We start from the raw sequence: 13,134 nt of genomic DNA on the forward strand, positions 1-13,134 counted from the left end.
AAGGAGAGGTGAAAAACAGAGTGTGTGAGCACGGTGGTCGCTTGTTGCCATGATAAAATACTGGGGCAAAAACCATTGAGGAAGGCCAGGGGTACAGTCCGCCATGATGGAGAAACCATGTGAGCAGGATTCGGAGCGGCTGGTTACATTACAAACACAGTCAGGAGGAAGAGGAGTTGAACACTGTGCTCAGCTCATTTTCTTCCACAGGCAGTGTACCAGCCACAGTGGGTGTGCCTTCCTACCTCGGTTAGTGCCAAGATACTAGCCCACACGCACGCCCAGAGGCCCGTCTCCCAGATAATTCTAGATCCTGACAACTGATCAAGTATCTCAAACTGTGTGTTTTATGTTCTCTGTGCATTACTAAGTAACAGCCGTGTGCATTCCGAACATTATCAGCCTTTTCTTTTTAGTTATAACTCACAGAACGAAGGGTAGGTTTTCTAGAACTGAGGTTTGTTTTGCAGAGATCCAGAATGTGCTGTAAGAGCAAAGGGGTCTAAAGACGAAAGTCTTTTTTTGATCTTTGCTGGGAAGCACAGGCCTATAATCCCAACTCCTCTGGAGGCTCATAATTTCAAGGTCTTCCTGGGAAATTTAGGGAGACCCTCCCTCAAAACAAAAAAATAAAAAGAGGGGCAGGGTGTTTCCTGAGCACACATGAAGAGCCTGGGTTATGTTCCCAGCATCAAAACAAAACAAAAACAAAAACACCACGTTTTAAAAAATGAAAATCAGAATGCATCAGACATATAATTCAGGAAATTAAACATGTAACACTGTTTTAGTTACTGTTCTATTGCTGTGGAGAGACACGGTGAGCTAGGCAACTCTTACAAAAAGGAAGTATTTAATGGGGGGCTTGTTTACAATTTGAGAGGGTTAGTTGATAATCACTGAGGCAGGAAACAAGCGGCATGGTGCTGGAGCATTGGCTGAGAGCTTGACATCCTGATCCACAGGCAGCAGAGAGAGAGGGGCAGCGGGAGGGGGGGGGGGAGACAGACAGATAGACACTGGGCCTGCAGTGCACTTTTAAAACCACTTCAGACTCATCCTCGGTGACATACTTCCTCCAACATGGCTCCACCTACTGCAATAATTCTTAAACAGTTTGGGCAACATTATACAAGCTTATGGGGTTGCATTTTCATTCAAACCAGCACAGATTCTATTCTCAAGCTTTTAGAACTGATGGAATAAATCTGTTTGAAATATTTCAGGGGTTCAGTATTTAAACGCGCTTGTCCGTCACATACAGGGCCCTGGGTTCTAGCCCCAGAGAAGGAGGGAGAGTGTGAGGGGGGAATGGCCCACATTTTACATAGATTATGTAGCATGAGACATGAAGTCAGAACTGGATGGGCTCAAACATACATGAAGCTTTCCCCGAAAGTCATCTGATGATGCAGACATTGACGACAATGATGACAAAGACAACCAGCTTTGTGCCAGGTCCTGTGTATACTTCTAGACAGTATCATTTAGTTCTCCGCAAGTCTAGAGAGTTACTGTGCTCCTCTGGGGTTGGGAGTACAGCTAAATGGCAGCATGTACAAAGTCCAAGGTTTGATCTTCAGTACTGCAAAAAGAGAGGAGAGCAAGGGAGGGGAGGGTGAGGAGAAGAAGGAAGGGAAGGGCAGGGAAAGGGAGGAGAGGACTAGAGAGGAGGGGAGAAGGGGAGGGGAAGGAGAGGAGGGGAGGGGAGAAGAGGGGAGGGGAGGGGAGGGGAGAGAAGAGGACAGAAGAGAGGAGAGGAAAAGAGAAGAGAAGAACTTGAATAGACCAGAGGTATTGACACTGAAATGTCAACCAAGAAAACTGGGTTAAAATGAGGGGGTGTAATGATGGCAATTCTTGGTTGTCAACTTGAGTGACCTGGAATTAACTAAAACCTAAGCTCCTGGGTGCACCTGTGGGGTTGAATGAAGATCCGCCTTTAATCTGGGCCACACCTTCTGGTTTCAGCCTATATAAAGAATATGGAAGAAGGGAGTTCTTGTTTTGCTTGCCTCCACTCTGGCTGGCACGCTCATTCCTCCACTGGTCTTAGAGCCCACTTCTTAGGGATTCCGGCATCTACTGAAGACCAGCTGAGACACGCAGTCTCGTGGACCAAACAGCTAGTGGATTCTTTGATTGTCAGGAGGCAGCCATAGTTGGAGGAGTCGGACTACATCTCTAATAAACCCTGTTTATATAGAGATAGATACCTCCTACCCCCCGTTCTTTTTCTCTAGAGAACCCTGACTAATCTGGGCTCAGAATGAAGAGCCAGAGAGGCTCCTGGGAGAATTTCTAGCATAACATAATAGCAAGGATGACATACCATGAGGGCAATTACTACAACACAGGTGGTCTAGGTCACAGGGAGAAGCCCTACACGAAGCTGAGGCTTGACGCTGAGAGGGGAGGGGAGGCACAAGGGACCTAATGATTCAAATGGTGAAAGGACCTTTGCTGGAGATGATTCACTGTTTTGGTTGGTTTTGGCTTTTGACAAGATCTCAGGTAACCCAGACTGTCCCGGGACCTATCTACACAGCGCAGACTGTGCTAGTACTCCCAATCCTCCTGCCTCAGCCTTGTTGGTGCTGCAGTTATAGGCATGGACCATCATGCCTGGCTTTGATGCATTCTTTGAAAGAGAGTTTCCACGCTGTCCTCTTACTATCCTCCTGAACGTGCGTGGTTCAGCCAAGCTCATGCCTGTCAGTAATGGGAAGTAAATACTTCAGAAGGACGATAAGGGTGGGACATACCATATTCTATACTTTGAACTACCCGCTGCACAGTGGAGATCTGCTATGCTCTGATAAAAACCCTGGGACCCAGCATGTGTGTCCCACTAAAATACCATCACTTAAACCGGCCAAGTACTTCCATTACCTGAGAACAAAAATCAAGCTGGGTACCCAAGCAGAAGATTGTACTTCTAATGTACAGTCCTCCCTTGGTATCCACAGGACAGAGTCTAAGACCCTCAGATACCAACACCCATGGTTATTCAAGTCTGTATATAAAATAGCCCTGTATTTGTATATAACCTCTACATAGTCTCCAGTAAATTTCAACTCTTCTACATCACTTACAATACTGAATACAATGTAAACGTGCTATAGTTGCCACTGTATTGTCTTGCAAACAATGACAAGAAATGCAGAACCAGTTTCATTACTGATGCAATCTTGTTTCCCAAATGTTTTCCTTCTATAGTTAGTCAAGACCTCACATGCAGAAACTGCAGATACTGGGGCCAGTACACACCAACCACACAAAGCACCGGGTGCTTCTATTTTAGGAAATTCTCATGCTCTAATAAAAAGTATTTTGCAAATATACAAAGCCTGACATGATATCCTAAGGCTTAAGAGGCAGAGACAGACGGGACTGTTATGAATCTAAGGGTCAGCATTGCTTGTGTAGTAAGTTCCCAGCCAGCCTGGGCTACTGTGTGAAATCCTGTCTCAAAATGAACACAGTGTATCTGTGGATAAACGAGCACCTGTAGTAGGAGATGAAGAGCGACATGCTGTCAGGCGGGTGTGAGGCAGGAGTAGGTAGGTGCCTATGGTCAACATAATCTGAATCTACAGAAGCAAGTGACACCTGGCTGACTGCGGCCAAGAAGGACAGGAATACAGTGATGACATTTCACAAAAGAAAACCTTGCATTCACTCTCATGTTCTCACTTGAAAGGCTGCATCAAACTAGCATCTCCCCTTCCCTTTGTGCTTTGGAAGATCCTTGGTGTGGCTACAGGACCGTTTTCCTCTAACTAAAATCAGCACTTACAATGTGAGCCCACACCTTTGCATGTGACGTTATCAAGCGACTTTGTCCCCCAGTTTTGACATTGCAGGGGGCTTCTGACTGAGTCCGGTTTTCTTCTTCTGGATTCAATTATAATAAAGTACAAAACAGAGTCATAGCACATAACAGCAGGGAAGCTGTACCCCTACAGACCTTGGTTTTTTTTTAAAGACAGGGTATCTTATATTTTTTGACCAGTCTTAAACTCACTGTGTAGCTGAGGGTGACCTAACCCTCTGATCCTCCTGCCTCTACCTCTGGAAGGCTGGGGTTAGACAGGTACCACCATGATTTATGTGGTATTGGGGATGAAACTCAAGCTTTGTACATGCCTGGCAAATACTGTACCAACTGAGCTACAACCCAACCCAAATTCCTGGAAATTCTAAATAGAGAAAACAAACATTATGTTAGATTATGGCTTCTGAGAAGACTATATTGAACCATTAAAAACAAGAAGAAGGATGAGGAGGAGGAAAGAGAAGAAGAATAAGAAGACTATGATAATCCAGAGGAAATCCAATTTAAAAATGAACAAATCATCTGATTAAACGCTTTCTCGAGAGGAAAACTAATGCTGGCTCTGGTGGTACTGGTCTATAGTCCAAGTTAGTAGGAGTACCAAAGTATAGCAAGGGGAAGTCTGGCTAGGTTACAAAGTGAGTTCAGAGCTAGCCGATGAGAAAGTAGCACCTGGCCAACAGTATAATATCTAATACAGAGTCTCTGTGTATTATTTGGGGCTGGCGCGGCGGGAGGAAAAACCCATACTCCTTACACTCCCCTCTCGTGCACACCCTCCCCCATGGTTGACAACTAAGAGAATTTCATGAGCACAATAATGGACCATGTTTACAGTCAAAACACGTCTTGACTTTCCTGTGACCTATGTATACTAAGAATTCCTTGGATCATTTTTAACTTCTATATTTATTTTTTCAGCCTATAAACCTATATAATAAACAGCAAAGGCCACCTGAAGAGAAATCTCATTTACTAAAGATAATGTTTCAGATAAAAATACGAATAGCACATTCTTATTTAATCCTTAGAGCCTTTAAGCAGTGTAACTTAAAAAGCCACTAAAATCATTCAGAATACTAGGAATTTGTTTTTACCCTTATTTATTTATATTCTTGTGTGCGCGCTCACTTGCCACCCCACATTCATATGGAAGTCAGAGGACAACATGAGCAAGTCTGTCTTTTTCCACCACGGGATCCTGGAATCAAACCCAGGTTCTCAGGGTGGCTTATTTCCCTGGGCCATCTCCATGTATAAGAGAGTTAGAGAGACATGTGTTATTAACTTCTATTGACTTTTTTTTTTTTTTTGAGATGGGGTCTTATGCTGTCCAGGCTGACCTCAAGCTCTATGTATAGTCAAGGAGGACTTCAAATTCCTGCCCCACCCCCATCCCCAACCCCAGCCCCAGTCCTTGCTTTACATCGTGCTGGTGTGGACTCATGTTGTGTGTACGCTGGGCAAGTGCTCTACCAACTGAGCCATATGGGAAGACAGTTTTTTTTATCTTACCTTTGTCAGAGGGGGTTTCTGTTAAGAACTCCAGAAGGACACAAAGAAAGCTATTTTCCTTTAACCCTTCTCTCCCCATTCCTTCTTGATATGGTTACTATTTGTTTCGTTGTGTTCAACTGTTTGCAACCTTAGGCTGAGCTCCTAAGGTTATTGGAATGACGACATCACCCCTCGCTATCTGAACCTGGCATCTGTCCTGACTCTCGAGCAAAGGCCCCAGCTCCCATCTTCCCCTGAGATGGCATACTCACCGCTACCCTAGAGCAGCTGGGAGGGCTGCAAAGATAATGTGAAACTGCAAGGTTTAATATGATTGCAGGCTTAAAAGGAAGAGCCGGAGGCCTTATTAAGTGTTGATACTGCCGAAGTGCTCTGGCCGAAGCAGAAAAGGAGGAAATGCTACGTGTGGACACAGCCACAGGAGTCTGATTATCCAGGGTCAGCTGCTGCAGCTGAGAGAGTTCCACCCATGTGATTATCTGGCTTCCATCTCTCTCCACTTAGAGCTGCAATAACCAGTTGACAGCTAAGACAGCTGGGGAAATATTTAGCGTCTGTGAAGTGTGTTCATCCCACTTGCAAATTTATGTGAAAACCCCAAGGTTGTTAGTGTTTGAGAAAAGGTACATTTTATACATTTTATGGGCTAACAGTTTTTTTTTTTTTTTTTGTTGTTGTTGTTGTTTTTCAATATAAGTTGCGGCATCTGCCAGGCCATGTGAATTGCTGTAATGCAGTCAACGTAGCTCACTATTTATGATCGAACATTTATTTATTTATTTATTTATTTATTTTTTAGCCTAGTGGGGTTAACAATAAGCATTGGGTCCTCCTCAGTGGGTAAGAGGAAGTTCCTAAAACTGGCCTGATTTGAACCTTGAATCTACTACTTATTAGTTCTCATCTTTAGCAGGTTAACTGTCTGAAAACGAGACAGCTGGCATCAAGGAGAATGGCATAGTGGATAAAGGCACTTCTATGCAAGCCTGATGACCTGAGTTCAATCCCCACAACTGTAGTAAAGACGGAAGGAGAACGCTGGGCTACTCTTACTACACACACAGACACACACACACACACACACACACACACACTACCCCTTCCTACTGTATCATATGGATAGACAATAATAAATAAATAACAAGAATGTGTGTGTATTGGTTATTTTTCTGTTGCTGAGATAAAAAGCCCCATGACTAAGGGAATTTATAGAAGTGTCCCCCTCCCCCCTTGGGGAGTGTGTGGGGACTTAGAGCTCCAGAGTCATTGATGGCAGAATGTAGGCATGACAGACAGCAGCAGTCAGGAGCAGGAAGCTGAGCTCACATCTTCAAAGGCAAGCCAAATCAGAGGCAGCAAACTGGAAGTAGGGTGAAGCCTTAAGCTCTTAAATTCTGGGCCCCTAGTGACACATTTCTCCCAGCAAGGCTACATGCATTGCCTAAAGCCCAGCCAGTGCCACCACCGGGAACCAGATGTTCAAAGGCTGGACCTGTGGAGGACATTTCTCATTCTAACCACCACAGCAGATAATGCCCAACTTAGAGTTATCGAGCAAAATAAAGAATGTAAGGGACTAGATGCCACCACAGTGGCTCAAAGACAGTAGGAGCTCTGTAAGTGGTCATTATGATTTACAGGTGACCAGATCACACACAAACGTTGGCCTTTGGGGTCATCAGAGCTGAACATTGTGGCCAGAGCTGTTCCTAAGTGCTGCATGATTCAGTTCTCACCATCGGGTGATGTGGGAAAGAGCCATCCAGCATCCCCAGTAGGAGTGCCTGGCTTTGGAAGGCTTCCTAAGTCACTGACTGATAAGGATACTTGCAACATGAAGTATCCACAGGCAGTGTGATTTATGGAGAGCACCTGCTTTCTTTCCAAGTGTCTGGAATGCTAGCAGTCATGGCTGGTGGAGCAGGCAGTATGCTGATAGGAATGCCCCACAGCAGTGCACTTGGGCTCTGAGTCTGGGCAGAGGCTGCCTGCACTGAAGGCAGGAGCCAGTGCCCTGAGACCATACAGGAAGTCCGTGCCTCCATCTCTCCAGGTCACGTGATCTCTTGCTGATCATGCAGTGTAACCTATCTTGGCCATTATATGATGGATCTTTCTACGGCTACATTGTCCATGTAGGTTTTCAAAGATTGTTTAGTCAGGAGGATGCAAAAAGACAAAATTAGAGGCTAACTTAATATATTAATAAATCTGTAGATGGGAAAGTTAAAGATGGTTACTCAGTAGCTAGAGCTAGGCTCAAAATCCAGGCCGTAAATCCTCCACAATGGTGCTCCCTCTATTATGCCAGAGCCACACCAACTGCACACATACTGGGCCCAGAGAAGCTGTCCCCAACTCCTTTTCCAGAAGAGGGCATTGACTCTTTTGAAACTGGAGTTATGTATGGCTGTGAACCACCATGTGGGTCCTCTGCACAAGCAACAAGTACCCTAAACCACAGAGCCATTTCCCCAGCCCCTCTTCATCTTTAGTAAAGGTCTTATTTAGCTCAGGTTGGCCTTGATACTTTGGACCCTTCTGCTTCAACCTCCTGAATGTTGGGATTATAGACAAGAGCCACCATGCCTAGTTTTTGTGGTGTTGGCCATCAACCTTAGGGTGTCAATCACACTAGGTAAGCATTCTCCCAACTGAGCTGTATTTACAGTTCAAATACACTTCTTTCTTAGGCACAGTGCTTACAGTTGCTATGTCCTATCTGGGCAATCTTGGCGAAATATCTTAAAAGGCTTTGAACCTTGTAGCGGCATCTTGCCTTGCCAGTGAAGTTGCAGTAGTGGCCACACCTTTTGGGTGTGGTTTCAGGTGCAGACATGACCCCTTTAAGATAGAGGAGCTATGGGCGTGTCCTCTCTTGGGTCACAGAGCACATCGGAAGGGCAGAGACTGCATCTTCTGGAGCAGGAAGATCACAGTGGTTATTTACTCTTATCTGTGTAAGTGCTTCTCTAATAAAACACCTATTTATCATTTATCTTAGGTCTGGTGAACTCATTTGAACCCTGCCTTCAGAACCTCATAATTTTTTACTGTTAAATTTCAGTACTAATATCAATGTCCTAGAACTGCTACAAGAATTACGATATACGTATGCATTTTTGAGACCAAGTCACACCCTAGGCCAAACTGGTCTGAAACCTCCTAGTAGGTCCAGTTGACATCTGACCTACATCCTTCTTACTTCAGCATCTCCTCCACCAGTACTGGTGTTTCAAAAATGTGCTAAGCCTCCACAGAGTTAATCAGAATATATACAATCATACGATAAATACACACATTTTAGCTACCTAATACATTATAAAGTATTTAGCCCAGTACTTAGCAGATAGTAAATATAAATGCATTAGAAAGTAAGAAGCAGCTGGGCCTGGTGGTGCAGGCCTGTAATCACAGCTACTTGGGAGGCTGAGTCAAGAGGATCACAAATTCAAGTCCTACCTGAGCTATTAAGAGTTCAAGGTCAGCCAAGGTAACCTGGTAAGAGCCTGTGCCAAGCCGGGCAGGGGTGGCGCACATCTTTAGTCCTAGCTCTAGGGAGGCAGGTGGATCTCTGTGAGTTCGAGACCAGCCTGATCTACAAAAGCTAGTTCCCAGACAGCCTCCAAAGCCTGTCTTGGGAAGGAAAAAATAAAAAATAAAAATAAAGAAATAAATAGCCCGTGTCAAAGTGAAAAAAGGGCCGAAAACTCAGGTGTGGCAGTGCATGCCTAGAACCCCGGCACCCAGAAGGCTGAAGCAGGGGGACTTAGGTAAGTCTGAGGCTAGCCTAAGCTATAATGTGAGTTGGAGCAGCACAGCAAATAGATTAAGACCATTTAAAGGGTGTGTGTGTGCAAGTGCACATACACACACTCACACACTCACAGGAGACTGTGTCTATAACTTGGTGATAGGGCACTGACTCACTATGTGTGGGGCCTTTAGCTAAAAACAAAAAATAATAAATGCACTTGTGTAAGTATGTACATATGCCTGCACAGACAAATGCATGCCCACAAATATGAATGGTAGCTATTTATTCATCTAACAAGTCCTGCCTTGATAAGAGCACCATTTACCATTCACAGGCAAAGTTAAAAGTCAAGTATTTCCTGAGAGGGCCCAGTGCTCACACTGACAGGTTTCAATCTAGGGGACCACTTTTATTCAGAAACCTTGTAGTCAAAGCCCATGGTCTGACTTGCTCGAATATTTAACCTGGGAAATCAATTATTGGCTAGACAATTCAGAACATCACTGAGGACACTATGGTGATTGTGTGTTCCTTACTCTGAATTAGTGATCTAATAGTGAAATCCGTTAGGAAATGAGTTTGCATTCCAGATTCTACACACGGAATCCTTAGTCCTCCTACAACCCGGGAACCTGTTCCCACACTCAGATTCTCTACTAATAATGCCTTGATTTTATCCTCTATGGCTCACCTTTATGGCATGGAGGTTACAGCATTATAAAACCACACTGTAATTGAGCTATAATTACTCGTTCCTTAGAAATCATTTGGAAAACACTCCTGGCATCTGGCATTTTCTCTCAGGCACAGAATGAGTCAGTCAGTTGACTGCAGTGTAAGAAACTGGTTTTCTCATAGAACTTGATATCATCTGGCTTTGTCTTTCTGGAGTAAAATGATGGTAGATTCATGTCTTTGCTCACTAGGGAAAATGGTAGCCACTCTAACCAATTCCAAGTTCACACTTACTAGCAGCAATACCCATTTGACTACTTCTACCTGAGAGGGCTTTCAACAATCTGTTTCACTTACTGATGTTACTATTTCTTGAACCATAAAATGGATATAATAAGAACATCTGCCTTTTAGTCACCAATACTGTATTGTACTCGCACCGTTTTGTTAAGATGACAGATAGCATATCAAATGCAGTAAAAATTTAAATAGCTACTTTATTAGATTGAAGAGGTTCTACTGAATTACTAAGAATACAATGATCAGGGGCTGGAGAAATGGCTCAGGTCAACTCCCAGCACGTATACGAACTTGCTCAGTAGACCAGGCTAGCCTGGGACCCACAGAGATCTGGGATTAAAAGCTTGTGCCACCACTGCCTGGCATGTATTAATCACTTCTAACGCTGGAAATGGCTTTCTAAAACTATGTCATAGGGCCAGCGAGATGACTCAGTGCTTGGAGGCTTTGTTGCCTGCCAATCCCGACAACCTGGGTTTGATTCCTGGGAACCCCATGGTGGAAGGAAAAGAACAAGCTCTACCAAGTTGTCCTCTGCTACCCACATGTGTCCTGGTGGGTGTGCATTTCCTGACCCGCTAGACAGCGCTAGGAAAACATAGCTCATTATTTCTCAAGTTGCACACTCTTGGGACAGAAATCCTCAGCCTGGAAGGAGGAGGGTTAGGGGAAGGAATGGGCGCACAGCCTCCAATGTAACCATTTCTGTGCATTTGGCCTGAAATGATCACACCCTTCCAACTTCCCCCTTCAAGTCCCAAGCCCACATACCTTGAAGGGAAATTAACTGAGTGGGTCCTTTCTAAGAGCAGGGCCATTAAATGAGAGCTCTGGGTCTATTATTCCTACATTCACCCAATGACACCACCCTCACTTCCCAGATAAGAGAGAGCCATTGTGGATGTGAGTTTTCTAGTCTTATAGTCCTGCCTCTCAGTGTGGCCACAGCTTCCGGTGAGACCCTAATGAAATCTATCCTAGCTAAGCCTTGCCCCCATTCCTGATCCACAGAAACTGCCATTGAGTTTTGGTAGGTTATCCAATAAACGTTAGTGGCTTTTTGTTATGCAGTAAAGATAATAAAATTTTTAACCAAAGATTATACTGCACCCTTACAATTTATCCCATAAGGAAGAAAATGTTTAAAAAACCCTTTTGTTATTCCGTCTTCACCATGCAGCTTGTCCCATGGTTCCTTTTCCTGACCCAAACACTACTTCCCCAAGGTCATGGATGGGAGATCTGACAAACAAAATTGCTTATTCCGTTTGTGAAACGTTTTAGCGCTTGTCTTTGAGAGAGAGGATTTCGTATAGCTCAAGCTGGCGTTGAACTTCCTATGTTGTCAAGAATAGCCTTGCACTTCCAATCTTCCTGCCTTCGCATGCAAAGTGACTATGTGACTGTGAGGGCCAGTTGTATGTGGAACTGTGATGTGATACCATACCTAAGTGGAGCTTTTGGAAGCTCTTCATGAATCTGCTTTTTTGGGCTGGCGAGATGGCTCAGCCATTAAGAGCACTGTCTGCTCTTCCAGAGGACCCAGGTTCAACTATCTGCATGCCTATGGCAATTACAACCCCATCTGCATCTCCCGTCCCAGGTGACCTGACACCCTGTTCTGGCTTCTGTGGGTACCGGGCACTGATGTGGTGCAGACAGACACATACGTAGGTGAAACACTCACAGACATAAAAGCAAAAAAAAAGACTTTGCCTTCCCTTTTTAGCATCTGCCGAAACATCTGCAAAATGACGTAACCCTTTAAGCTGACGTCACAATGAACGGGCAAGGCAAGGAACATAACCTGAACTTAACTCTCAACACTGTCCAGAGGCACAGATGGCTTACGGACCCAGGAATGAGATCGTTTGTCGGGACCCAGGAGTGAGGAATTAGTGCATGCTGTCACAAACCGCAGGTTATGAGATCGTCCGTCGCTGTAGCAAGCACTGACCGGTACACTCACCATGCTGTATGATGCCGTGCTCCATGAGTCGATGGCAAAGCTGCTCGCCTTCTTTCCTTGTTGTAACCTCACCTTCCTGAGCCAACCAGTCCAGGAATTCGGACGCCATGAAGGTTCGCTCATACTTCACCCCTTCCTCTTCCCTAGGCTGTAGGAGTGTAGTTTCGGGGCTCATCAGTCTGGGAGGGAAAAACAAGGAAAAGAAAAGTAAAGCAAACATAAATAAAAGGAAAAGAGCTCATCTGAAAGCGGACGTCATGGGTGCCCAGGAAGTATATCATAGGCTTCCAGGAAGTATTACAGAAGAGTTGTCAGACAGACAGGTGTAGCCGTCCTATGCTGTGACAAATGTCAATTCCAAGAGAGGAATGAACAAGACTCCCAGATTTTTTTTTTTAAACCTTTATTTATTTAACATGATTTCATTTATTTCACATACCGACCACAGTTTCCCTTCTTTCCTCTCCCCGCATTCCCTACTCCTGACTCCCATCTACCTGCCACCCCATCCGCTCCTCCTCCATCGCCATTCAGAAAAGGGCAGGCTTCCCAAGGCCTTGAACAAAGCATGGCATGTTGAGCTGAGGCGGGGCTGATGCCCTCCCCCTGCATCGAGACTGGGCGAGGCAATCTAGCATGGACTCCTGAGTTTTTAACTGATAAAGAATAATTAGATAACCAGTTCATCTCACGGGCATCTGTGTGCAAACAAGATGAAAGCCCTCACTGAACTGAGTGGCAGCTTCAACTTGACTTCGCAAACAAGTGCTTATTGTTTAAGCCACCCAGGTTGTGGTATTTTTGTTATAGCAGCTGTGATGCGTAAGTGATCCCTCTACAATCTCCATGTATACTTAGAGCTTACCTTTCCCAGCCTGCTCTCCTTCCTTCCCTCCCTTCTTCTCTCCTTTTTTCCCCCATCAAGACAGGGTTTCTCTGTGCAGCTTTGTAGACCGGGCTGGCCTTGAACTCACAGAGATCTGCCTGCATCTACCTCCTGAGTGCTGGGATTAAAGGCATGCGCCACCACCACTTGACTCTTCCCCTCTTTCTTTCTTTTTTTGAGACAGGGTCTTG

At 44.8% G+C, this 13,134-nt stretch overlaps 1 protein-coding gene across 1 annotated transcript in view; it reads right to left on the reverse strand.

The window, feature by feature from the left end:
* The window catches only part of Deptor (DEP domain containing MTOR interacting protein), a 129,998-nt gene that overhangs the window by 46,241 nt on the left and 70,623 nt on the right, over positions 1 to 13,134 (reverse strand). Inside the window, exon 4 of the mRNA XM_051202655.1 lies at positions 12,058 to 12,236. Coding sequence (XP_051058612.1) covers positions 12,058 to 12,236 — 179 coding nt within the window. The remainder of the gene's footprint in view (positions 1 to 12,057; positions 12,237 to 13,134) is intronic.

Source organism: Phodopus roborovskii, unplaced genomic scaffold (genome assembly GCF_943737965.1).
Source record: "Phodopus roborovskii unplaced genomic scaffold, PHOROB, whole genome shotgun sequence".
Lineage (NCBI taxonomy): Eukaryota > Metazoa > Chordata > Mammalia > Rodentia > Cricetidae > Phodopus > Phodopus roborovskii.